General features: G+C 45.1%; 1 protein-coding gene across 2 annotated transcripts; it reads right to left on the bottom strand.

Annotated features, from left to right (window-relative positions):
• On the bottom strand, positions 1-23,180 carry MMEL1 (membrane metalloendopeptidase like 1). 2 transcript variants are annotated; one of them, XM_042031982.1, is made up of 23 exons: positions 22,308-23,180; positions 21,967-22,130; positions 15,552-15,611; positions 14,784-14,945; positions 14,296-14,376; positions 13,723-13,818; positions 13,358-13,476; positions 12,642-12,707; positions 10,318-10,452; positions 9,640-9,729; positions 9,255-9,391; positions 8,706-8,799; positions 8,314-8,442; positions 7,940-8,038; positions 7,480-7,563; positions 7,118-7,221; positions 6,450-6,508; positions 4,386-4,505; positions 3,219-3,352; positions 2,723-2,788; positions 1,648-1,743; positions 1,286-1,362; positions 1-910 (listed from the first exon to the last, which is right to left on the bottom strand). In XM_042031982.1, exons 1-23 carry the CDS (start codon positions 22,310-22,312, stop codon positions 811-813), a joined length of 2,277 nt encoding a protein of 758 aa, XP_041887916.1. In that variant the 5' UTR covers positions 22,313-23,180; the 3' UTR covers positions 1-810. The 2 variants fall into 2 exon arrangements, with proteins under 2 accessions (XP_041887916.1, XP_041887914.1); XM_042031980.1 differs by having other exon boundaries at positions 22,270-23,179.
• Between the last annotated feature and the right edge of the window lie 3,945 nt (positions 23,181-27,125).

Below are 27,125 nucleotides of genomic sequence, written 5' to 3'. Positions count from 1 at the left end.
TTAAAACCAGCTTAATTATTTCCATGGATACATGTCTGCTGTTTGGCAAAAGGTATTTTATACACTTTCTACAAGAATAAGCATAATTTTCAATATATCTCTGAAGGGTGGGACCCTGTAATTTAACCATAAAGACAGAATTTGTACTCCTAAAATGTGACAATTGTAGTGATGCCTCACTTGAAGGTGGTTCTTTGGAGCAGAGGAACTCAAGTGCAGGAGGAGAGTGCGACAGGCGTCTCGACATAGAGCTCACTGTGTGACATGTCACGACAAATAGCAATCTCTGACAACAAAGCAGCGATCAAAGCACAGGGGCACAGACAGCATGAGAGTTTACACCAGCTCTAACCTGATCTGGGGAGGAATGCATCAGAAACTGAACCAGAACACTGGAAACGGAGCAGTGGGACATCTCAGACAGCATTGCTGAGCCTCAGAAGGTGGAGCTTACGTATTAAAATTATTATTCCTTTCTGAAAAATAGATTTGTGGTGGCTTGTTGGTTTTGTTTTCGTGTAAGAATTAGTCCTTGTAACCCTGATGCAGTGTCTTAGTAACAGTCAGGATGTTGTTGGAAACAGTCGTTCTGCCCGGGAACACACTGTGGCCTCCGGCACAGCCCGTCAGTCCTGGGATCCATCCCTGTGATCCCCGTGTGCTTCCCAGTGGCACTGGGAGAGCTGAGTGCTTCCTTGGCTCTCACTGCAGCAGCTGCCCCGGCAGCCCTGGCTGTGACTGAGCAGCAGAACACCAGGCACATCCCTGCCTCAAGCTGTTGGTGGTGTCACCAGAGTGTCTCATCCTTGCTTACCACACCCGGCATTTCCCTGCGGGATGCATGGCTGTGCCCTTCTTGCAGTGGAACACCTCGGAGAAGGCTTCAAAGTTCTGCAACGAGCCCATCACCCTAAACAAAGAGAAGGGACTAATTTACATGGGAATTGCTGTTCTGGGAAACAGAGAGAGCCGTGTCCAGAAAGTGGTTTGGAGCCTCAGAACTTGATTACAGTTCAGAATATGGGATACTTTAGGAAACAGAGGTAATATGAGCAATGAAATCCCAGAACAGAGTGGGTTTGGTCCTCTTCCGTCCCCTATGGATTGGCAAATTCACCAGGTCAGGTATAGGTATGTGCTCTCCAGCAGTGTCCAACAAGCCATGGGAGGAAATCTGGAAGTCAGTCTGGAGTTATCTCGTGTGTTATCAGACTCTCCTGTGCTGCTGTGGTGCAATGGGGGTTGAAAGGAGTGAGTTGTGAGTTAGTAAATGAGTAAAACCCACCTGTACTTCAGAGGGCTGTGAACGTCTGTCTTTATGGACTGACTGGCATATTCTGGTCTGTAGGAACCACACCAAACCTGGAAAAGGAGGATTCATCATTAGTGGGTCAGTATTAAAGGGAATGCAAGTTGGGAAGCTTCTCACTGGCTTTCCTAAGAGCCATCCCAGTTTGCTATGATGTCATTGGAGTATGTTTTATAGAGAGGCAGAATAGATGCAATTATTTACTAATTAGCTTTTGTTTTACCAAGGTCTTGGATCAAGATCTGGTGCTATGGGACAGATCCATCAGTGCTGGCTTTCACCCAGGTGTTTCCTCCCAACAGTCTAAGGGCCTGAGGCACAACCCTGAGTGTTCTCACCTGGGCAAAGTTGAGGAAGAAGAGCTGTTTGTGGGACAGGTTCAGTCCAGGCAGCTTTGGCTCCTTCCCTTCCCGTTCCAGCCACTTCAAGTAGGCCTGGAAATGATCACAGATCGACTCAGGAGTAGTAGGAGGTGGATTTTGAATGTTATTTTGTGGGGAGGGATTTTAGTCACCACGTGAATGAACCAACGTGGTTCCCTTTTGTATTTGTATAAATTTTCTCTCTCTAATACAAACAGTACAGAGAATTTTATGAAAAAGCTGTCAGCATAAGCACTGTTGACTTCATAAACTCTTTCTACAGGTATTTGTATCTGGAAATAAAGTGTTAAGTCTCCTCTGCTTCTCTATAGTGATGATTCTTCTCTCTTCAGGTAACTGCTCATTAAATAGCAGATAACAACCTTGCTCAATGTTAAATCCATTACCTGTTATTGTTACACATTAATTGGCCAATTTGTATTTTTAAGGTATATTGACATGATGGAGATAAGTTAATGTGTCCTCACGCTGGTTAATTCCCAACATTCTGTTTCTGCAGCCTCTCAGCTGCTGAGACAGTCCCAAAGCATGAAACAAAAGGGAGAGCTGAGGGTAAAAATAGATCCAGCACCACAGAACATCCATGGATTCTGTGTGCAGGCATTTTGTGTCATCCCACACGGCTCCTCCACGGCTGTGATGGCTTTTAGAACAATGCTAACGAAGTGATTAATTGGAATGGTGTCCCTTACGGTTGAAATTTAGATTTCTGAAAATTCAGGATGTTCTATAAACCCCCTTAACACCATACTCAAAACACCAAAGATAAAAGGTTTTACTGTGACATCTGTTTGGGTTCTTTGCAGGGAAGAACATTCCCTGCTCACACCTGAGCTGCACCTTTGGGCTGTTCCTGCGTGCAAGAACGGCAGCAAGCCATGGGCACAGGAGCTTCCAGGTGTACAACTGAGGCTTTAGCTTTTGGAATATGGTAATAACATGTTAATTGTCAATTTTTTAAAGCACAGAATAGGCCCCCCCCATTGCTGGATGCCAGGTAAATTTAACTCACAGGGTGTTTGAGGGTTACCTTATAAGCCTGTCGGACTCCTCCGTTATCTGCAATATTTTCTCCTAATGTGCTTATGCCACTGACCTGTAAAAAGAATCATTTATTTACTCTATTGTCAGTAAAATCAGCAACTCTAAGAACCACAGGTCAGTCATACAAAAGCCTGACGTGCCTGGTGCAAAGGGAAGCTGTGACCTCATGCTGGGACAAGAAAAGAGAGAATGAAATTAAACAGATCACAGGCTAAGAGCTGTAGATTGGAACAGAGAGAGCACACACAAATATAACATGGACAGAACTCGGGCTGCTGCTGGGCAGAACATCACTGCACACAGACCCTGGGCTTTCTGGGCCACACCAGTGTCCCCAGTTTATCACAACCCCTGTGCCTTGCTCCCAGAACAGTTACCTGTAGGAGCTGGGGTTTGTGCTTATCCTCCCTGGGCATTCCCTGTCAAGTCATTCTTTGCACAAACCCAGAGCCGTGGCCCTGGTGATTGTGGTTGTTACTCACGTTCTGTCCCCCCGCCAGCTCCCAGGTGTAGTTCCCGTACTGGTGCACCATGCAGAGGGACTGCTCCTTGAAATGCAGCGCTGAGAAGTTGCTCCACCAGTCCAGCATGTTCCCATCTTTGTCAAAATTCCTACCTGCAGGAAAACCCGGGGAAAAAAGCAAAGTGGTGAGCAAGATTTTAAAGCCACCCTTCTTCCAGTGTAGCACCTGGGATGTTGGAGCTGCACTCCCTTCCTCTTTCCTCCTTGGATTAAGATGCTCAGAAATGTTTTGGGCACAGTTTATTCTCATTGTCACAAGGGAATGGAATTGTGGTCTCTGTTATTCCCTGATTTCCTGTTCACTCAGCAGCCCTGACTCCAGGTATAGCACCAAGGCCTGGTTTCCATGTAGCAAAACCTTCCCTCACCTCTGAGGTGTCTGAGGTGCTGGTTCTGTGTGTCCACGTGACAGAAATGAGGTTTATAGAGAATTAAAAGCTGGAATTGCAGTTCTGGAGTTTGTGTTCTTGGCTCCCTGGCTAGAACAAGGTTTTTCTTTGCTCTAGAACGCCGTTTCTGAGGCTGTGTTGTGTGTTTATGGGTCATCTGGACAAACTTAATGAGCATAAAAAAACAGCTTGAAGAAAAGAAAGAAGAAATTGTAAGAAATTTGTAAGAAATTGTAAGAAATCACGTGTAAGAAATTATTGACTTGTAGAGTCAGAAAGGAATTTTTTCCCCAAATTCTTTTACATGACATTTGACAAAGTTAAAAAAGTAAAATTATTTCAAGCATTTGTGTTGAAAAACAAAGTCTCCTGGGATTTCAAGGCACTACTGACAGTTCTTCTATCCCCAAAAACATTGTTCACAGATTTCACTGTATTCAGGAGCCCATGGATTTGCTTGCTTTGTGTTTCTGATCCGATGATGCTGTAAAAGGAACATTTTTTTCCTGAGAATTGTCATTGCCTCACTTTATTTTTAACATCTGCTTATTTCTTGTGCTCCATTCAGGAAACATTCCCTGAAGAACCTTCCACAGAGTGTTCCCAGTGTGCTCCTATTGCTCCTGAGCTGGATGTGACTGTGCAGGGATCTTCAGTCCCAGCAGTCTGTCACTTTAATTCCTGCCATGCCACGAGTTTTAGCTGGAACAATAACATTTTCTCAGTCATCTCCTCACCATTGTCATCGAACCCGTGAGTGATCTCATGCCCAATAACCATCCCAATCCCTCCAAAGTTCAGGGCCTGGGGCTGGTGTTTGCTGAAGAAGGGGGGCTGGAGAATCCCAGCAGGAAAAACTGCAAAGACAGGGAGAAAGAGGGAAATACCGTGAGGTGGCTTTGTTTCCTCATCCTTGGCACACAGATTGTTTGCTTGGTGTAAGGGTCAGGAAGGAACATAAAATATAAAATGATTAGAAACAAGCTCATGCCTCATGTGAAATTGTTTCTCTCTTGATAAATGGAAAATGACAAGTTAATAAAGGTTTAATTTAGCACATCTGCAGCTACAGTATCTCCCTGTTTGAGACCCAAGGGGCATTTACATTAAGCTTAGCCTAACTTGGTCCATAATGTTTGCTGCAATGAGTCAAGAACAGAATGTTTAGGAGCTGTCCTTTGGAGACAGGCAGAGTTTGTGTGTTAGAGCTGTTTTATAGGGGAACGAATGGAGGCGTTATTGCTTCATTTGGGTTAAGGAGAGATCGGAAATCATCTGCTGATACCAACAACACTTGGAGGGTAAAACATGCTCATGAGTGATTCCTGTAGACCACCAAGGGCACTCAATGCCACCTGGGGAGTGGGGGCAGTAAGAGATTTGTCCTGCTACATCCTGCTGGCAAAAACCTTATCCAGAACCATAGGATTTGCTTTTCATCCCTTCTACACAAGCTGAAAAGCAGAAGTGCTTCTAGAGGAATTCAGGCGGCCAGTAATTCAGTTTAGTGAGATACTTTCTGTGAAGGGAGATATTGAAATTCTATTGCAAGTAGTTAATTCAGAGACAAAGCCCTTTTTGGCTGCACAGGTTTTATCCATACAATTTTGTGGAGAAATACATAAACCAGACTGCAGTAAGACAGAGCAGTGTGGAAAATTGTTTTCTCAAGCTAGAGACATGAATAAACAGAATTTAACTGGCATGCACACTATTGTGGGTGGTTGTGCTTGGATTTTTTCACAGGCATACTCATCTCCAAGTTGCTTAAATGAGTTACTTTTGTATGACTTAAAAGGACAAAGCTGAAGAGGAACCAGGTGGCTTCAGGACCTGAGTTCCCTGCCTGGAAAGCTGATTACAATCTGTGTAAAACCACTGGGGATAAACTGGGAGCTGAGGTTGGCCACCAGTAAAGCCCCCAGGAGGGCCCTGCCGTAGCTGAAGGTCCTGGTGCTGCTGTACCTGCAGGATGGAGGTGAGTGGAAGCTGCACACAGGAAAACAGATTTTGTGTGAGGTCAAGAGGGCTAAGTTATCAGCAATTTGGTGTTTCTGCTTTTAGCAATCATAGAAGTTTTCTGTTGTGACTGTTGGTAGATTGGGCTGTTTCCACTCCTGGCCTTTGCTGTGTGAGCAGGATGCAATTACTGTCTGGCTTAAAACCCCATGGATTTGTCCTTCTGTGTTATCAGTAGTTGAGTAGCAGTTCTTCCTGGCAGTCTGGGAATTTGAAGAAGCACTCCTAGGGGCAATTATCTATTGTCTCTCCTGTTTGGGGTGCTCAGAATTCAGCAGACTCGTCAGTTTTAACCTGAGCTCCTGCATGAGGTGTGAGCTCAGGGAGTACAGGGAGCCAGGCAGGGTCTGAAGATCTCCTGTGCTAAGAACAAGGAAGGGCAGCCCAGCAGCTCTGCAGAGCGTACACAGCTGATGCCCTGGGAGCAGAGGCAGGTTTCTGCAGTCTGGGATGGCTCCAAGCAGTGTAATTCCAGTGTCATGTGCACAGAGCAAACTGCAGAGCTGCCCGTGTGCTATCAGAATGTGGGAGCAGGAGCAGCCCAGGACACACTGGGAGCATTCTCTGGGCGCTGGTGCTGTCCCAGGCTTTCGAACCCCAGGCTGTTCAGTGACAGGGTATAAACTACACCTGCCAAGGAGGGGGAGCTGAGTATTCATCAACAAAGTGCTTGAGCTGAACAGCCTCGCCCAGAATTCCCAGATGGGCACAGGCAGGTTTGCCTCTGGATGCAGACCTACACTGTTGTGTGGATAAAATTAGTTAAAAGGGTTTAAACCTACCTATCTGGTTCCTGTTGGGGGAATAGAATGCATTGACCACTGCAGCTCCAATTATCCATCTAAAAATAAATGTTGCACACAGTTAGTCATGACTGGTTTTTTTTCTCCCCCCGACATTTTCGAAATTTAATTCTGGTTAAAAAATGCAAGGTATGTAGGAAAGGATTGTAAGGAAATAATCCTTTCAGGGATTATTTATATATATATATATATATATATATATATAATATGTGTTTTTTTAATATATATATATATAGATGTACATATATGTATATATATATGTAATACATATATAACCAGGAATGTATATATGGATATATAAAGAAATATAATTTCTGTATTAGGAGAAGGAAGAACCTTATAAAAAGAAGGAAAATCCTTCTAAGGAGATTATATAAGGAAAGGATTGATGTAGGAAAAAGGGTGCATTGAACACAGCTGTAAAAAATTCCTGATACCAGGAAATACCTGGTGGCTTGTTTATGGGTGCCTTTCATCCAAAACACACAACATTCAAGGGGAAAAGCATTTTTCACTTTACCTTAGAATTGTTTAGTTCCTTCATTATCTCAGCCACAGGCATTCCCAGATACCCACAGCATGAGTTTAACAGTCCCACCATTAAGCCAGAATTTAGGTTGTGTCTGTAACTCTTTCTGGAGACTCACATGTCTTGGTCAACTCTCTCTCGAAGTTTTTTCAGGCCCTTTTGGGCTCCAGCTCGCAGGTTTTCCAGGATGTTTTCAAAGTAGTTGTGTTCACTGAAGTTTAACTACAGAAATAGGGGTCCAAGTACATTAGTCAGCTGAGCAGGAAGAGGAACTCCTCGTCCCCCTGAATGTCCTCTAAAGAATGTTTTGGTTGCATGGTTTCACTGAATAGTTGGCTCTTTGCACCAATTATTTATTAATATGTTCATTTTAATGTCCTTGGAAAAGGCAGTTGCACAGGTACAAATATTCCAGTGGCAAGAAAGCAAATGCAGGTGTTGATTTTGAGATATGCAGTGAGATATGCACAGAATACTCACATTAGCATATTCCAGGTCCAGTTTCTCATTCTGATCTTCCAAAATATAATCTGGGTAGCCAATTTGTTCTTTGATTGCCATTGCCTGGAAGAAAAGAGTTGAATGTTTCCTCTCAATTGTGATTTTTGTTGGGGTGTTGTTGGGTTATTTTTACTAAAGTTTCAATGCAAATAATAGTTAAATGTTTGGGGTTTTTTCTTCTTATTGGAATGGTGCTGATGGTCTTGAGTTCAATTAAAAGTTGGAAATGGGTTTTTTTGGGGAATTGCATTGTCTCCAGTTGGCATTTTTATTAATGTGGGCTAACAGAAGATTGAAAGAAAACGACAATGTATCAGGATAATAATGAACATCTAAGTCTTTTCCTCTTGTTTGTAGAGAAACTGGAAATGGTGATACTACAAAATTCCAAATATTTCATGTTCACAAGGGAATACTGAAGTTCCTGGTTATCTCTGACCTTCTCACGAGCTTTCTCCTTGGATGCCTCGTCCATCCACTGTAACTCATCCAAAGTCTCCACGAACGCTTCGCGGATCTTCTCTATTAAATCTCGGACCTGAAAGAGATCCAGGGGAGACACTCATCATTCACATGCCCTATTCCCAGGCACAGCTAAGGAGGGGTGAAAAGCTTCCTGCTGGAAGGTGACGTCCCCGAATTCTGTGCTCTAAACCATGGTACTGAGCATCTAAAAGAGCATCACAAATGAGTTCTTGCACCTTCTTGACTGACGGATAAGTCTCCCAGGCAAGAAATAGGGAGCTCATACCAGAGGGAATGGGCACTGTGGGCATTGTGGATGTACAGTAGTATGAAGGGTAAACTACATACCATCCTCTTGCTCTCACCAGCAAAAGTCTCCCGGACATACATTGCTCCCACCGCGTTCTCCATGTTGTTGTTGACGTAACTCACGCACTCCCTCCAGCGCGCCTCCTCCAGCGTCGTCCCGTACAGGGCCTGCAGCACAAAGCCCAGCATTAACCCTGCCCCTGCAGCTCTTCCAAACCATTGTCTAGAGGGCAGGTTAACCCAAAGGTTTCCACTGCTGTGATTGGGTTTGTTTGGGGATTCCATGATGTAATCATGGAATCACAGAATGGCTTGGCTTGGGAGGGAGCTTAAAGTTCATCTCTCTCCAAAAGCCCCTGACATGGTTATTGTGTTGACCAGGCTGGATTTGGTGGCAGTTGTGCTCTCCTCTTTAGGAAGAGAGGAAATACCTTCCTGTAGCTGGCCCGAGCGTCCTTGAAGCGCCGGCTCAAGCTGCTGACCCGGTCGATCACCAGCCGCCAGATGAGGTAGTTCTGGATGGTGCTGTGTGAGGAAGCAAAGCTGAGCTGAATCCCCTGTAAAAACCAACGCTGGTGCAGGCAGCCAGAGGGGAATCTCAATTTTGAATGGAGTTAAAGAGGGAAACCCTTGCTACCAGTCCTGAGTTTCGCAGCATCTCAGTTAACTGCAGTCATCCAGCCTGAGGACTGGGCTGTCATATCTGTTCTGGGATTAATTTCTTGTTTTTCTTCCTTCTAGAATATAGCAAGAACTAAGCCTGTCATGTATTTTTTTCTTCCCATTTAACCTTTTCTAAGCAAGCAGCAGGTGAGACACCTTGTACTGCAGTACTTGGACTTTGAAACCTCCAAAGGCATTTCCTGTATTTTACAGGAGTGTCATTTTTCCTCAGAAGCTCAGAACTAGCAAGGGGGTCCAACAATTGACATTTCAGCAATCCTGTGACTTCTGTCCTGCATATCCTCCAGTTTCTTTACCTGGCTGAGTACTTGGAGATAATTGCTTTCAGCTCTTGTAGATAAGGCATCCCATACACAACCACCTCTTCCTCCGGGTCCACCTGAACACTTACTGAAGACATGACACCTTGGATGAAGAAGGTCCAGTTAAATTCCTAGGCAGACAGAGAGACATTCCAATGTTAGATGTTGAAGTGCCTCAGTAACTGGACTTTTGACAGTCTTATGACCTTGAACGTAGCTGTTCAGTAGGACCAAGCTTTTTAAGAGACTCTGAAGACAAGATTAGGAATGGGAATGATTTTATACCTCTTTGTTGAAGCACTGATAAGTTCACAAAGCCATTTCCAACTGGCATGGAACTAAGAGACCTGAAGTATGAGACTGCTCATGAAACACTTACGTTGAATGCAAACTTTTCCTGCAGCTCTGCTAAGGTCATTTTGTTGTACAACAAGGTCACATCGTGCCTTTCCTCTGCTGGGGTGGTGGCCTGAAGACATTCACAAGGTTATTACTGGACTCAACTGACAGAAATATCAATGGCTGAAATCACATGCAGGTGCATTTGTATACATGCAAATAATATGCAAATAAACCAGTTTGTTTGGGAAAAGGAAAATCATTTGGTTGTGCCCAGTGCTGCTTGCAAAAATTCAGGGCAGGAACTTGAGTCCCCCCTGTTCAATAATGTTTTAGGGATAAGTTGAGCCAAGTGGTTCCCTCTGTCCCCTTTAGAATGGAAGCCTGCTCTGGGGGATTTTTAGGGTGCTGTAGATTACTAAGGATGCAAGGGAGCCTGTCCTGGTGTTATCCCAGTGCCTGGATAGCAGAAGGTACATGATCCTGCTTTAGAACAGCTCCAAATAGAAATAAGGCTGGGACTGGAGCAGCACAGCAGCAGTGTACACAGCAGGCAGAATTAGAGACACAGAGGCTCTGATTTTTGGGCTGCTCGTGGCACAAATGTCTTCTTCCCCCACTTTCTTCTGAAAACTGCTGCACAAACCAGCAAGAGACTCTTCCCCCTCACCCCTTGCCCCCCACAGCTTCCTGAGGAGTTCTTGATCTCTCAACTCACATTTGCAATCTCTGTTTCAAGCTCCATGACCTTTGCCATTTCCTCTTGGACAAAGGAATCATCTTTGGACACGTTCTTGTCTTCCCGGATCATTTTGGCGATGGTGATCATGAACTGCAGATAAGCTTCTCTCACCTGCATGCAGACACAGACCGTGTAGAAAAGGTTTGCTGTCCATCATTTCATAGAATCCCAGAATGGTTGGGGTTGGAAGGACTTTAAGCCCATCCAGTGGCACCCCCTGCTATGGGCAGGGACACCTCCCACTATCCCAGGCTGCTCCAAGCCCTGCCCAACCTGGCCTTGGACACTTCCAGGGATGGAGCAGCCACAGCTTCTCTGGGCACCCTGTGCCAGGGCCTCCCCACCCTCAGAGGGAGGGATTTCTTCCCAATATCCAATCTAAATCTCCTCTCTGTCAGTTTGAACCCATTCCCCCTTGTCCTGTCACTCCAGGCCCTTGTAAACAGTCTCTCTTCACTATTTCTGTAGTCCATCTTCACATTTCTCAGCAAACCATTCTCTTTGTCATGAATACCTTACAAGGCACTTGCCAGCCTCAAAACACACTTTCTGCTTCCCTGTGCCATCCAGCCTTGGTATTCTGAGTTAGAATTACTGCTTGGGCAAAGAGGAGGCTCTGTGCTTTGAGTTACTCTATGGAACAGTGATCCCTACTAGCCAAAATTCCAGGGCAAACAGGGAAGGTTTGAGTTCTCTGAAAGTAATACCATAAATCTTCTCAAGTCTGGTTTTAGTGTCTGAAAGAAAAGCTCTGTTTCAGACAGCTCCCAACGACACCTTTGCTTTATTCCTGATGGGAGGCTCTGACTGATTTTTGCCTCAGAATGGACCTTGGTGCTGAGGGAGTGCTGATCCCTGATGCAGGAAAACTTGATGCTACCTCTTCTTCTCACATACTTTTCTTCCTCTGTAGACCTTGGAAGCCAGATAAACACAGTGACTGTGGTGAAATTGAGTCTGGGCACTTACAGATGATGATTTGTGGTTTTAGGCTGAATGCTGAGCCTTAATCAGGCCAGACTCCCCCAGGCCTCAGGAGGAGTTTTGCCAAAAGATGCTGGACTAGGCACAGGGGGAGTTTGGGTCATCAGAGTTGGGCTCATTGTCTGGGGGCAGTGAGCTGGTAAATACAAATAAAAAGGGGTTGTGTCTCCTCCTTGGTCATTAGGATTAAAAGCACAGCCTCAGCCCCCCTGCTTTGTGCCTTCAAATTAAAGCTGTATTGAGCAGAACTGGTTTTCTTTCGCTAATTTAGGATTGTCTCTGCACTGTACCTGATTTCCTACCTCCTCCAAGTCAATCTATGTCTGACCTTCATGCCCCAATGCATAAATACTCCTCTTTTCTGCTGTGAGTGCTGCTGTGGAGGTGACACTTGCAGGGGAGATTCCTGGGTCAGCAGCTCCCCACATTTCCCAGCACAGCTTCCTGGAGATTGTTTTGTCGCAGGAGCTGGCAGCTCCTAAAGGTGCCCAGGAGGTGTGGGGACAATCCTCTATAAACCTCCCAGGGCTGTATTTTAGCTATATTATATATAAAGTGTAGTCAAATACACTGAAGTGAGAAGAAAACTCTTCCCACTGATGTTTTCATCTGCCTTTACAACCATGAGACAAAAGAGTCTCAGATGCTGATTGTTGTCCCTCTGTATTCCCTTCCTTTCTTGTTAGGAAGATTGGTTTGATGCTGGCCTGCAAATACTCTTTGTTAGCAAGGCATAATTGAGGAAAATAAAATGTACTAAAGCAGTATTTTCATCTTGGAAACAGACAAAATATCTGGCTCTGTTTGCAACAGCTTTCTGTGTATTTACAGAAACAGTGTTTTTGCAGAATCAGTGTTTTCGCCCTGAGCATTGGCAGGGAAAAGCAGCTAGAAAATAATCTCTCACAATTTCATGTAATTTTGGGGGAAGGGGAGAGTAAGTGGCAGCAGATTCTTACTTGCTGAGCATCAGTGATTCAGAGGAAGATACAAGCAAATCCCCTGCACTGAAAATGTGAACTTGGCCTTCAAAATGAGAGACTGCCTAAGCCGCAAAATATGATTTTATTTCCCCATAACCTCCTTCATGAGTTGGCCAGTTCTGGGGAGGCTTGATATTTATACAGTTGTTTAGTCCTTTTGTAAACTTCACAAAATGTTGACTTAATTAGGAAAAAATGTAGCAATGAATGTCACAGTTCCATTCTGATTGTTACATCCCATGGAGATTCATATATTGGGGTTTTCCAAAGCACGGGGATCAACAATGAAGTTGTTTTAGTGGCTCAGAGTACATCAGTACAAGGAATACTTACTCTTTGATAGTTGCCCCCATTAAAGTAGTAGTCCCTGGATGGCATTCCCAAGCTTGGCTGGTCAATCTGAAGGAAAACGCATTTCTCTGGTTAGTGGTGAACAGGAACGGGGGTTGGCCAAAGGAATCCTTGAAAGGCAGCAGGAAATGCTGTGTGTGCCACCCTGTCAGTTGGAATGACACTGCTGCCAAGCACTCAGAGAGTTTGGGCTCTCCTGGGTCTGGGGCGAGGTGGAAGGTACAGGGTGAGGAGAGGAAGGATCTTAGTGTGGGTTATAAAGCAAAATCTTCAAGTAATCGCTGAGATTCAAGAATAAATTTAAGTAACTTTTCTAGGTTGCTTGACTTGAGTGCTGGGCTTCCTTGCACAACCATTCATGAACAAACTCTGAAATACTCTTTATGTATTTTAAACCCATGGCTTCCTGCTATATATTAAACCTCACCATCATTTTTGTAAGTCACAAGATTTGCAGCCCTTAAATGCTGTAAATCAGCAAAGTTCCATTGATTTTGGTTTCTTTTGCTGTAACAAAAATTACGCTGCCATAAAACATTTCCCAATATGTCTTTCAGACAGAGCTGACACTTGGGGTACAGAACTGCTGCCTACATTTTGCTGGAATTATTCTATGGGAAACTCATCTGTCTGCAGTGTAAATAATTATCCATTATGATTCTGGCATAGAAATAATTCCCTGTAATTTTTTTTCTTACATAAATGATGTGTCTGCTGGAATCCCGGTCATCATTCCACACGAACATGTCGATGAGGACACGTTTGTTAAACCTGGAGTTCATTATGGAAAGGTTTTCCTCCATGCTCCAGCTTGGCTCTGGGAGATAAAAGGGAAAACAGACTTAATTTATCAATCTGTGTCAGACTGATTGAAACTGTACAGTTCATGAGCTGGCTGCTGAAATTTTTGAGATCTATTTAAATGGATCAATGAGTGTTAAATGTGTGATACCCTGACTTCTGTTTGTGAAGAGAAACTGCAAACAGGGCATTTAAGTTGGTGACAGTGGCCTCCCTAATTCAGTAAATAATTCTGACTGAACCCTTCCAAGCCCAGCATTACCTTTGGTCTTATTCCAGTCTGCAGAAGCCACTGGCCAATCTCCAACCATCCTCAAGGCCTCCAGCAGAGGCAGGGAATCTCGTTGCTCTATAAGGCCTGAGGAAGGAAGGACAAATTCTGTATTGTTTTCACAAAAAAGTAAAATCAAGAAAAATAAGTAATGGGCCTAACAGCTTAAATTTGCAACTGAATGTGTCATAGCAAAAAATAAGAGATATCATGACACCATCCTACATTAGTCTTCAGAAAAGGAATGAAAATACTTCTGTGGCTCCAGTAGTGATTTGGAGTGAATTGGTTTGGGAAGCATGAGCTGGGACAGGTTTGTGCCTTCTGAAGGGAAGGCTTTGCACCCATACCAGGGGTGGGTACCCAACATCCACCCCTTCCACATCCCAAATGGGTATACTGAGGTTTAATGAAGTACCAAGGCATCTTCATCCATCTGAAGATGAGTTTTCCAGGCAAGGCCACATGGATTAGACTGATATTGACTGGATTTTGCTTAACAGAACATTGGTGCTTTTGTACACCTGGTGTTGAACAAGGGAATCAGTGGAACAAGAGACTCACTCTCATTCATGCAGGACTTGTAAAGGATTTTAGCTTTCTGAAATGCTTCTCTGTCCCCTTGATCTGAAGTCTCCAGCACACCTGGGGAAGGAACCATTGCCATGAGATTTTTGCCCTGGAGAGCTTTGATCATTTTACAGAACTCCCTGAGGATTCAGGGCTGTGAGAAGCACTTGTAGGCTGCAATTACTGTGAAACTTGAGAGCTCTTCATGCTATTAATGGAAAAAGTGTCAGGAGGAAGGACTTGCAGACAGCTTGTCCTGCTCCTTTTGGAGTCAGTACCCAATCACCTATGGCTAATTTTTAGTTGGGAACAGGATGTTCCCACAAAATGGGTGTAGTAAGAGATGTAGAGATTAAAGGACCAGAGAAAAAAAAAATCCCAATCCACCCTTCTTCTGAGAGTTTATTTCTCTGTCTGATGTGCAGTCAGCAACCTCTGAAACTAAACACAGGTGCCTAAGGATGGAGCAGCCCCATCCCTACCTTTCAGGATGATCTCCAGCTCGTCTCTCAGGATGTCAAAGATGCTGTATCTGGAGCTGGTCTCTGGGATCACGTGCCGGTTCAGCCAGCCCCCGCAGGCGTACTGGTAGAAATCCTTGCATGGGTCAGCTGTGGGGTCCATGTTCTGGATTATTCTGGCAGCTGGGCATCAAAATTGGAGAGCTGAATTCCACGGACTGCCCAGGAGTCTCTGGGACTACTGGAGACTGTAAAGGAGCTGCCTGGCAAGACTCATTCCCACAAATTATGACTTGAGGAATCCTATTTGCTGCTTAAAACTTGATCTGAATGGCAGAAAAGTTGTCCCAGAGCACAAGGCCTTGCAGGGAGGAGTGCCCAGTGCTCCCCAGGGCACCAGTTTAGGGACTGCCCAAGAAACCAGTGTTTCCTGGGGCTGTTGGGAACATTTGTGCTGGAGTCTCACCTCTCTTGGGGCATAGATGCCAAAAATAAGAAGGTGAATGCTCCAAGAGAGAGAAAATTAAGTCTAAAGGGAATTCTGTTATGCTTATAAATACAGATTGTGTTGGTCAATCCGTGTCCTGGTGGCTCAGAGCCAGAGCTGAAAATTGCCACACTGACAATTTTCCTGTGCTGCTCCCTTATGAATGATATTCCTTACCCAAGGGGAAACCTCATTCCTTTTCATCTACTTCAGCCTTAAACTCTGAATTATCTCTTATTCAGGCTCAGTACCAACACATAAAGCCTCCCCTCTGCAGCAGTAATTCATAATAACCCCATTACCTGCTGTCACACACCCAGGGGTGGTACAGATGTTGCCCAAGTTGGTGCCATAGTGGGATCCTGCAGGGAGAGGAGGAGGAAAACAGATGGAATGAGTTGTTTTGGAAGGAAACTGTTCCCAAAGTCACTCACCAGAGCCCAGTCTCAGTGACAGCTCTGCTTGGTTTGAGAGCAGGCGAGTGAATGTTGGTGCCAGTCACAGACATCAAATGACAACCGTGAAGAAATCTGGGGATTTTTGAGGGAAATGTATTGGCAGCACCCTTACAGCAGTCTTGACAGTGAGTTTTATCTCTCCTGGAAGGAGAATAAGACCATCTTTTCTACCTGCTAGCTGCCTCCGCAGTCTTCCTGACACAAGCTGAAAGTACAGAATCCTTTTTTAGACAATCTAGTAAGATGCTCTGAGCATCTTCAAAGTCACTGAGACTGAGAGGTTTAAACAGGGGGCAAAAAGCCCAGAGCTGGGTTACTGCTCCCACACTGCTTTGAGCCACCAAGATCAAATTTAGGAAAAAAAATTACTTTCATTTCTCCAAGTATTTGTGTGTTGGGGAGGGGGAGCCTGTCACAGACTTGTTTGGCCACAATTTCATGTGGCCTCTAAGGTTGGTCCTTGCTGCTCATCAGAGAGGTTGTCCCTAATCTGGAATTTTCAGGGCTGATGCAGAAATAAGGAGACTGTGAACCTGTGTTCAAATTTATTTGGCCTTGAGTTAAGCATGGAAAAGGCCAGTGGAGTCCTGATCTTGGCTATTCATTTTTCTATTTTTGAGTGCTTAGTCTTGGTTTGTGCAATTCTCCCAGTGCAGAAGATCCCCAAAAAGCCAGTGCACACATCATTTCTGAGGCTGAGTATTCAAGGGAGTGTTCTTGTGATGCTGAGCAGGTGTCAGCTCCCTCCCGTGTGCTGTTCCCTGCAGAGCTGCACTGGGAGGGATCTGAGTGCCCCAGCCTGAGGTCCTTGGCCCTGGGAGGAGGAAATTCACTTTGCTGGTTTAATTTCCCATTTGAGAAACTGGATGTCTTGGTTTACTACTTTGGTATCCACTTATATCAAGTAGACAACTGTGTGGTTCCACACTGAATAACAAAATCTTGGTACTTTCCAGCAGATTTAGCCATTTTTAAGCTTTATTTTTGATCCTTGTTTGCAGAGAAGAGTTACTAGAAACAATCCCTTTCAATGCAAGTAAGTGCTTTGTATGAGAGCAAACAAGATACAGTAATTCAGAGAGAAATAAAACCGTGGGGGAGAAAAGAGGGCTTTGAAATTCATCAGTGGAAGCGACATAAAAAGCCCCCACTGTGCTGGGGAATGTTCAGGGTTCAGCTGAGCGTGGCCGTGCTGGGTGGGAGCACATCTGCATGAGAAAAACTCTGTGTCCTGCCCTGGCTGGTGTCTGGCAACCTGAACAGGGGAGGAGCAAAATATGTGGAACAATGGGAAGCTTCACAGAGATAGTTATCTTTTTCTTTTTCTTTTCTTTTTTGTGTTTGTTTCAGCATTCGTTGGGATTTTTTTGTGTGCTGGATGAAGCTAAGCCCAAACTTTGGAGTTTCTTAAACTGTCTCATAATTTTAAAACATTTTAAAAAGCCCAGGGTATCTCCAAGGGGAAAAATGAAATACTTTGAGGAAAAGAAATGAGTAGTTCAAGAGCAAAAGGAAAGGAGCAATAGCAAAGAGCAAGGTGAGGAAGAAATAATTGTACTACAAGAATTTTGTGTATCTCTTACTCTTTTGCAGGGACCAGGCAGGACTGAAATGAAACCTTTCTTCTTTCATTTATTTATTTATTTTAAAATCAAAGCTTCTCTCTTTAATATAACTTCAATTTCTGGAACCCAGCTGCTTTGAATGAGGCTTGAACTCCCCTCCCTTCCCCAAGCCCTGTGATTGTGATGCTGTAACTGAGCAGGATGAGCAGGGGAGCCAGAGCTGGTTTGGAATTTGAGGGCACACTCAGGGCTCTGAAACTCTGCCCCAAAACCAGATCATGGGAAATGGCTGGGGAAGAGATCTCAGTTTACCTTGGAAAGTGTCTCCTTTGTTTCTCTATCAATTCTCTCCTTTATTCCTCAGTACCTTTCCTGGCTCTGGGTATGACCAACTCTGCCCTCTTTGGCTTTACAATGTCAGATCTTTGCTCACTTGACTGCAGCTTTGTTACCTGCATCTTCCAAAAACTAGAAATGAACTTAAAATGCACCTTTTGAATTCTCAGCTTGGCAGCTCTGCCCTTTCTTTCCTCAAACTACTTCTCTGAAACAACAGCCCAAGTTTTTGGTAGAAATACCGGTATTCCTCTGTTTATTTTCCTCCCTGGTTAAACATTGCTGACAGGTTGAGTTACAGTGACAGAGAGGCTCCTGCTTTGACATCCATTTCAGTCTGATACAGCAGCAGCAGAGAATTGATCAGGGAAGAGAAGCTTTAATGGAGATAAATGAAATGACCTGAGCTGTGGGACAGCTCCAAATGGAAGAAAATGAGGGAAATTAGGCACTCCAGATGCTACTTCAGAGGTGAGCTGCTCACCTGACATATAGCAGAGCTGGGACATACTTCAGACCCCCTGGGGTCACTGTAGAGATTTTTATTGTCTTAATTTGGCCTCACAAGGAGCCACTGAACCCTGTCACATTTCCTGGCCAGCAGCAGGAGCCAGGAATGACTTGTGGCATCTCTGGATGGCTGCAGTCCCGTTCAGCAGCTCACCTTTGGACTGACAATCCTTTTCAAACCCAAGTTGCTTTTCCACAGCCTTATTGAGGCTCCTTTATTAGGGAACAAAAGCCAAGCCAAGCCTTCTGCAGGGCTCTGGAGGACACAGCTTGTGTGTAGTGTGTCCCCACTGTGCTTTTGGAGGAGCACAGATGGCTGGGGATGGCACACATGGAGACAATTAGAGCCACAGTTGTCACTAGGCGCTCACGTGGGAGCTTTTACCTCTCAGCACCTTCCCTGTTCTCAGATCTCCTCTGCAGAAGTGCTGTTGGCACTGCAAGCTGCCCTTGTTGCTATTAAAACAGGGATTTGCTCACAACAAACAACAGAATTGCCAAATTCAGGTTTTCTTTGTCAGAGAGGGCTGCCAGTGCCAGGTGTCAGCATCTTCAAAAGGAGCGCAGAACACGAATGTTCAGTTTTATTCCTCCTTTCCTAGGATTTCTTACCCATGAGCATGGCTGAGCAGAGTTCTGTGTGAGAATCAGTAAATTGTGTGTGTGTTTGCCCGTTTTGCAGCCCTCCATGGCCTGTCACTCCCCATTAAAGCTCTGCATTCATGTAGCTCCATCTGACTATGACTGAGGAGAGCCTTGCCACTTGAATGTCATCATGACTGTGTTAGCTGCCACTTCTTGAAATTCTGCATCTCCCCTGAATAGCTGCCTCGTTAATGAAGGCTCCTGACGTCAAAGGACAATTGGGCAGCAGTCAAGGAGAGGAGCCAGAGCTCAGCCACAACCTTGTCTCAGTTTAGATACTGCTCCTGCTCAGCAGGCTGGTGTAAATCTGTTATTCAAGTGCCCAACAATCACATTCAGCATAGGAAATGCAGGAAAAAGAAAGATTTTTTTTTTTTTGAAAATCCACCCCCAGAACAAGGTGCTGCTTGGTTTGTATTTCTGTTTGTTTGGAGCCTGCCTAGGAGGAGGACAGAAGGCCGTGACCTTGAGCTTCCTAACAGCCAACAGTGACAACCTGTGGGGCTGCAGACACAAAAATATCTGTGGATCTTCCTCCTGAGAAGGCAACTTGGGAGCCAGAAAGTTAAAGAAATAGCCAGAATTACAGGAGCAGCAATGAGGTGAGGCTGGAGGCTGTTTGGAGCTAAGTTGCCTGGAGGAGCTGCTGAGCGATTTGATGTGTCAGCTACAGTGAGGGTTGAGATGTTCCTCAGGCTGTGACCTTTCCAGCAAGGGATGAGCTTTGGAGTTTAATAAATACTGAGAAGGAGCTGTGAAAAGGCTGCTGAGATGAGGGTGTGGGTGTGAGGGAAGGATTGAGAGCGTGGTGTGTTCAGATCCAAACCCGTCGGGATCCTGCTTCCCTTGTTAGGATCACCCAAATATTACTTTATTCTTCCCACGTTTTCTTTCAGCTTGTTTAGATGAGGAGTTTTTTGGGTCTGAAAACTTCCTTGGATGTCAAAAATCCCCAAATTGTGTCCAGAACTCTGTAACTGCACTGCTGTGAGAGCTTGAGTATTTTTGTTGGCTGGGAATAGAGATAAAAATCCCAGTCAGCATTAACAGAACTCCAGGAATTGTTCCTGTACCCACAGGCCTATTTCATGCACCACAGTGCTCTTCTACAGGATATATACGAGCAGAAAAATATTCTCCCTGAACCACAAAGCCTAAACATGCCTTTATAAATAAATAAAAAAGAAGTGAATGCAAAGCAGGACAGGCCATGCTTTAATTTTCTAATTTAATTCCTAATTACAAGCTAAACAAAATTATTTTTAGAAGCCTGGGTAGTGTCATTCTGATCAAGGATGTATCAAGGTGAAATGAGAAATCTGAATCTGCTCTTAGTGAACAATCCAGTGTCCCATAGACATTCCAAAATCAGCATTTCAGTGGAATTAGAAATAGAAGAATCCCAGGATAACGTTGTTGGTTGAATGGTGCTCAGCCACACTGTTTTTTCTTGTTCTGTGGCATTTATGTGGCACAGCTTTGAACCAGAGCTGCTTTTCCCTCGGGGAGTCTGGGATTTGAGGCTTTGGCTGAGCTTTGGGAATGGGCTGAAGTGTGACAGCAACACAGATTCAAGGGGGACATTGGGACAAAACTTTTCAAGACAAAAAAAAAAAGATATTTCTGCTGCAGGAAGAGTCTGCAGAGCTCCTTTTGTCTCAGTTCTAGACCCAGCTTGTTGACACTGCTCTGTAAGGATGAAGCTCCTGCTGCTCATTTCCCACCTGGAATTCCCTAAAGCTGCTCCAGCTGTGAGCTCGGCTGGGGGCAGAGGCACGAAGTGGCTCCAGGGCAGAGCTGAACACCCCTGGTGGGGTGAGAGGAGCGCAGGGCAGCAGAACATCAGCCCTGCACTCAGGGCTCAGCCCCGGAAACCCTTCCAGGGAAAGTTTAATTGCAGATATAAGCCTGCAAAAATTAGGGTTTAGACGTGTTTTCTCACAGAGAAGCCTTCCTTAAACACATGTAGTGAGCACAGACTCTGCCTCTGGATTTGGATGAGACCAACACTTGGGCAAATATTATTAATAGCTGACTTCTGGATTTTCTGGACCCAGCAAATGATGTAGGGCAGATTTCTCAAATCCTTTATGCATGCAGGCAGCAAAACCCTGCCTAGCTCAATGTTTGATACAGAAACTATTCCTCTAGGACCTGGCTCTGGGGAATTTTTTTCCTCTCATCTCCTGAGCTAATAGAATAAACTTTCTGACGAACTTTATGAATACCAAATACTCAGATTTTGTCTTCAACTGCTGGTAGCAAAAGGAGTGAACAATAACAAGGCTTTTTTCATGAATTACTGCTCAGAATTGTGCAGTGTTTCACTCACAAGTGCTGAAAATGCAGCTCCCTGCAGCAGGGGAGGCAGAGAGAGTGTGAGGAGACAGCACAGCCTTGCTCCACTTTTGCTATTCCTACTTTAATTTAATTCTCCAGTGTCTTAACAAAGCTCCCAATCCAAGAGGCTTTAATGGAAGTGACAAACATGAGGCAGAGCTGCTCCCAAGCATTCGATGCTTCACAGGGTTTTAAAGTGGGACTTTGCACTTGGTGTGCCAGTGGGAAAACTTTGGCTTTACCAAGTGTGCTCTGCAGTTAAAATATTTAGGCAAAACACTTCAAAATAACGTGCCTCGATGTCAGGTTTCTGGCAAGACATTTGCATTCAAGTCACTGAAGCAAATCACACTTAGAGATCCAACTGCCTGATGGAATATTTTAAAAGTCTCCTTTTCCTCACCACCAAGTGGCTTTTTTTTTTTTTTTTAAGCTTTCACATTGCAATAAGCAATTTCCCCTTCAGGGAGATTGTTTTTAGAAGTGTTTTAAAGCAGCTGTTGCTTTAAAAACCCTGACAATAATGAATCTTGGCTTGTGCTTGTATATAATAAGGGAATGTCAGTCCTCACACACAGACACACACCTTCCCTCCAAAACAGCGCAGCAGCTTTGTCAAAACAGCTCTGAATTCAAGAAATTGCATAAAATTAAACAAAAGCATAGAATCTTACACAGCATAATTCAAAATTTAAGTAAAAGCCAACATAATCTCTGAGCTGGGAGCAAGGCAGAGAGAGCCCAGTCCCTCACAGAGGTGACCTCATGGTCTCCCTGTATTTATATTTTCACTTAGCTCTGCGAAAAAAGGACTTTTTCTGCTGTTTGCAGAGGGAAGGGCAGGATTATTCCCAGGTTCTTACCTCTGCTGCTGGCATAGAGGATCACCAGGGCGACGGCGGCACAAGTCATGAGGAGCAGCAGGACAGCCAGCCCGATGGCCACAAAGCTCCAGGGCTTCTTCCCAGATTTGGTCGATTTTTCCACAATATCCATTTGACTTTCTGATTTCCCCATTATTGTAACTCTAAATCGGGGAGGGGAGGGCGAGAAAGGGTTAACAGCACGGCTACATCAGGACAGGGAGAAATGCATGAGAAATCAGGGAGGAAAATAAAGGAAGCAGAATAAAAGCAAGGAGAGAAAGAAAACTTCCAAATTATTACATGTATTTGTCCATTTGATTGTCCACAGATTTGCCAACCTCATTCTCCATCTCCTGTGCCTGCGTGTCTGCTCTCGGGGGGGGCTGTGCTGCCCCGGGCTCTCCGTGGTGCAATGCCAGAACTTCAGGAGCCTCTTTGGGAAGTGTGGAAAAGTCTCATGACCAGGTTGGGCAACTCCTTTCGCCCGAGCAGCGGAGGAGGGGGGCAAACTGCCGCCTTCCACTCCCCACTTCCAAAATATTCACGCCGCTGTGAAGAATTCCCTCCGTGGCGCTGGGCAGGTCTGCAGGGCTCTGTTAACAGCCGAGGAATCCAAGCTGGGATCCTTCCAGGTGCGAGCGCCCTGGAGCGGCTCGGTGGCCAGCGGCGATGCAGGATGGGGGCAGCGGGGCAGCTGCCGGGGCTGCGAGGCTGGGACTCCCCGAGGCTTCTCCGAGCCATGCTCAGGGTTGGGAGCTCAGCCCCGAGCCCTTCCCAGCTCCAGGGAGATGCTCCGGGGGAGGAGAGGGCGGGATGGGCTGGAGGAGCCCCGTGCCGCTGCGGCTTCTTCCCGGGATTCTGTCATCCCTGGGATGCCGCTCGCTTATTCGGCCTCTGCGCTCGCAGGAGAGGTGGGAACCTGCTGAAGCTCTCTGGCTTCCCAGAGCGCCGGCAGCTTTGGGGTGGGATGAATGGGATGTTTGCAAACAGGCTGATTTGTGGGTTGTTGCAAGCAATGCACAGAATTCCTTTATGGAAATCTGGCTGGGAGCAACTGGGAAAGGCAGCAAGAGCAAGGGCAGGGTGATTTCCCTTGTGTTTTGTTTCACTCTGCTCCAGAACCGACTTCGGGAGGAGGGAGAAGCAGGTTGGTTCGGGGGTGTTTTCCCCTGAGCTGCCGCAGTTCATTCACACCGTAGAAATGTTCAGGTTGCGCCTCTGCACTCCGAGTTTTGTGTGAGTGCAGGAGGAGGTGCTGGGGGCAGAGCAGGGATTCCTCTGTGGCTCTTTGCTGGGAATGGACACACAGTGTTCCAAGAATAGGGAACAATGAACACCAGTTCCTTCTGCCAGGAGCCCGAGTCTCCTCTCCCAGTCAGCACTCTGTCTCAAAATCCCTGGGAGAATTTCCTTTTGCTTTTTTTTTTTTTTTCCCAGAGTCATGTTATCTCAGGCTTCTGGCAAGTGTGAAGGCAGCAATTCTCATTCCGCCAGCTGAGGAGGAGTAGAAGAGCACAGGGATGTGAGATGCACGCGTGCTCGTGCAGATCCTGGGTGTCCATATGGGAAAAAGAGCTGCAGAAGGCAGGGTCGCTTCTAAGGACAAAGCTATACATTTAATTAGGATTTAAGTGATCTCTCATTTCTGTTTGCAGAAATTTCTACAGCTAAGAAAGCTGAGTTTCCTGTGTTTATGGGAATCTTTCTGGTTGCTGAGCAGTTTTACTCCTACCTTACAACGTAGCTGGCTCTGAGTAGGATCTGCCTGGTTGAGGTCTGTAACACTACGATAGGCAGGTGCCTCACAGGACTTAATGTGGCAACTTTTGTAGATTGAATGTAGTTTTTTTTGTAGATTTGATGTGGTTATTTTTGTAGATTTAATGTAGTTATTCTCTTAGATTTAATGTATTTATTCCTGCACCGTGGCTCTAAGACACTGCAGGGTATTATTTTGCCCATTTTGGAAGGGGAGAATCAAGATGCCAAAAATCCAAGAGCTTTATTCCTTCTGCTGTGCTAAGTAAAAAAAAACAACCCAACTCAAACAAACAACCCAACAAAACTCAAAACCCCCCTAATTTTCTGTGTGAGGAGCAGCAGCAACTGTAAAGGACACATTTGCAGAATCATTAATTTTGATTGTCTTGAGCAGCTTTGTGTGGTCACTGGAATGGAGCAATCCATCATCCTGACAGTGCAGCAAGGTCCCCGTTCTGGTCACTGCTTCGAAGGGGACAGACCTGCTTTGATTTCTGACAGTCTCAGGATCACCTTGGAGCCTCTGTGGCAAAGGCAACTCGATGCTGCGAGGTGGAATGGGGTTGCTTCGTTATTTATTTTCCCCTAAATCTCACATTCAATTAAATTATTCATGATTTAATCACTGCCTGCAGAAATTCTCTTCTGCTTTCCCCCTTATTTTACAAAAGAGCTTTAAAAGGTTAATCCCTCTTTGCAATCCTGGGAAGGTGAACACCGGCCTGGGGATTTCTTCTTCCAGAAATTGAGGAACAGTGGGGGTTTTCAGTTCTTGGAAAACATCCTCTCTCCCCAAAGCAGTGTGGACACAAAACACATGAAGCAACGAGGCATTTGCTGTTTGGGTTGGGCCACTTTGAAAGGATTTTTCCCTTTTTGCTTACATTGTAACTTTGCAGAGGAGGTTCTCCTGTTACTGGAATTTGGAAGTGTAAAGAGCTCGCAGTGGCAGGGTTACAGCTTGAAAAAGCCTCAAATCAGGGATTTTTACCCTTGGATCCTGCAGGGATGGGGCTTGAGCAGCCAAGCTGGATGACTGCCTCTTTGTGGGATGTGTTTACTGGGAACTCGGAGACCCCACATATGAATATTCACTCAAAAGGTGCTTCCCCAGGCACAAGGCATCCCCAGCTGCACAGAACTACTGAATATAGAGAGGGAGCAGCTCTGGGGTTTTCTGCAGGTCTTTTCTTCTGGGGAAAAATTCTCAGGTCTGTGAGGAATTTATGGTCAGAGGGCTCCAGCCCTGGGCAGCAAATATTTGAGCTGGTGCCTCACTTGTCTGGGAGACTGCACTTGAATATTTTTGCTTTCATATTTCCCCTGGAGAATCTGGAATAACCACGGCTGTGCCTGGGACACTGAGCTGGGATGAGACTGATCAAGGATATTTTGACCTTGCTCAGAAGTTTGGTTGCTGTGTCGTAATTGCCACAATGTCGACTTGACCTTCAACTCCTCATTTAGGAGGAATTGATCCTGAAGATAGAAATTGTCAGGAGTTGTGCATTTCTTCTTCCCCTCTCCCTGTGTTTGTTTCGCCACTGGTGTTGTGAACCTCAAAAGCTTTGTGGTTATGAGAATATATGAGAATATATAGCCTAAAATTATATATATATATGCACCTAGTATTATTATATGAGAATATATTACCTACTTTAGGTGCCTGCCCGATTTTCACACGGTTTTTAATCTGAGTATTGATGTGATTGAATGCTCTGGGTCACCGGAATGGATGATCCCATGGTTGCTGCTCCCTGTATGCTCCCAGCAAACCAGGGACTGGATGTGCAGTAGGGCAGTGATTTCCCAGCTGGAGCTCTGGGGTTCTCCTGCAGGAATTAAACAGCTCCACCAAATGTAAAAACAACTCCATGTCCTAAAGCAATCCGAGCCAAGCAGGACGTGGCAGCATCTTTAGTGTGATTTGTCTTAAGAATTGTTGCCATGGAAACAAGGTCTCCATCTCTATCTGTTACATCCTTATAGACTGATCCATAGTGAGATGTGAGGGAAATTCTCTTACCTCTGGATGTCAGGGTTTGTAGTTTGCCCTGAATCCTTTGCCTATGCCAAAAAAAAAAAAAAAAAAAATTGATTTGAGGCAGTCCTGTGTCAGTGGAAGTGCAATTCCAGATGTGGAATAACTTGCATGTGAACTGCAGGTTAGAAACTACCAACTCCTGGGTGTGTGAGGGGCAGAGGTGTGGGGAGCAGCTCCAAAACTCCTCAAAGACTGCTTAAAATCTCTTCTGTTATTTACCTTTTTGGTTTTAGTACAATAAAGAGCCATGAGTCTGGAAAGAGAGCTGTTAGCTGTTGTCATCTGGGTATCAATGTTCAGGTTACACAGATATAAAGATCTATTTCTTCTGTGTATATAAATTAATCTAAACAGGAAAACTCACCTGAACCAAGATTTATAATGCATGTGTAAAATGGCCAGTTTAGTAACCAGAACAATGTGCATCATTCCAGTCAAAATGTCCATAAATGAGATTCGTATACACTTTTAACTTAAATACAGAAGAAAATCTGAAGCTGTAGGGCAACATTAAAACAAAAAAAAGCCCAAGCCCACAGCCTCACCCCAGTGAATCAGCAGATGCCTGGCTCCAGGACAATGGCTGGATGTACCCTGTGATTTATTGTGGCAGGGATGCTGCCCACAGAGGAGAACTCATTGTGCTCAGAAATAATGGGTTTGTCTCTGAGAGTCAGCAGAACCCTGTCATCTGTCAGCCAGCATAAAAGAAATAAAGCTCAACATTGAAATATCTTCTTGGAGCAGGTTGGCTGCCAGCTGTGTGGGGTGGAAATAAGTCCTGGTGGAGGCACATCTGAAACAGTTCCGAATTGGGAAAACCTCGAAGTTGAGGCGATGTTTCAAAACTCTTCTCTTGCTCTCCCGTTAGAGATGAGCATCTTTGGAGCACCCTCAGAATTAAAAACTCCCAGCCATCAGTGCTGTTATGCAGGAAAGGTGCCGTGGCTGCTGCCCTGAGTTTCTGGATGGATTCACTGCAGAGAGAAGCAGGTAAAAAGGTGAAGGTGTCTTACCTGGCTCTTGTGGAGGAGGTTTTTCAGCTGCAGAGGTGCCTCGAGCAGTTTCTGGGATGGAACTGCACTGTTTGTGTTTTCTGGCAGTCAGAAATAAATGTTTATTCATGTTACCAGCTCTGATCCCCTTCCAGGCTCTCTCCAGGAATGGGCTTGCAAAGTGCTGTGCCCAAATCTCCCTCTCCCCCTCACTCACACGCAGGTGGCTCCCAGTGCCCAATGAATTAAATGCTCTGCTCTGAGACTTCTCAGGGAGATTTAACCCCTTCCAACGTGTCAGAAATCACTGGGTTTTATGTCTACACTGGAAAATAGGTTGTGTAGCAGGGATGCCT

The sequence above is a fragment of the Corvus kubaryi genome, unplaced genomic scaffold (assembly GCF_017639235.1).
Source record: "Corvus kubaryi isolate FWS band 111438036 unplaced genomic scaffold, C.kubaryi_AGA036_p1.0 37352, whole genome shotgun sequence".
In the NCBI taxonomy this organism is placed as follows: domain Eukaryota; kingdom Metazoa; phylum Chordata; class Aves; order Passeriformes; family Corvidae; genus Corvus; species Corvus kubaryi.
The sequence above is the reverse complement of the archived record's forward strand: the minus strand, read 5'-3'. Positions and strand labels throughout refer to the sequence as shown.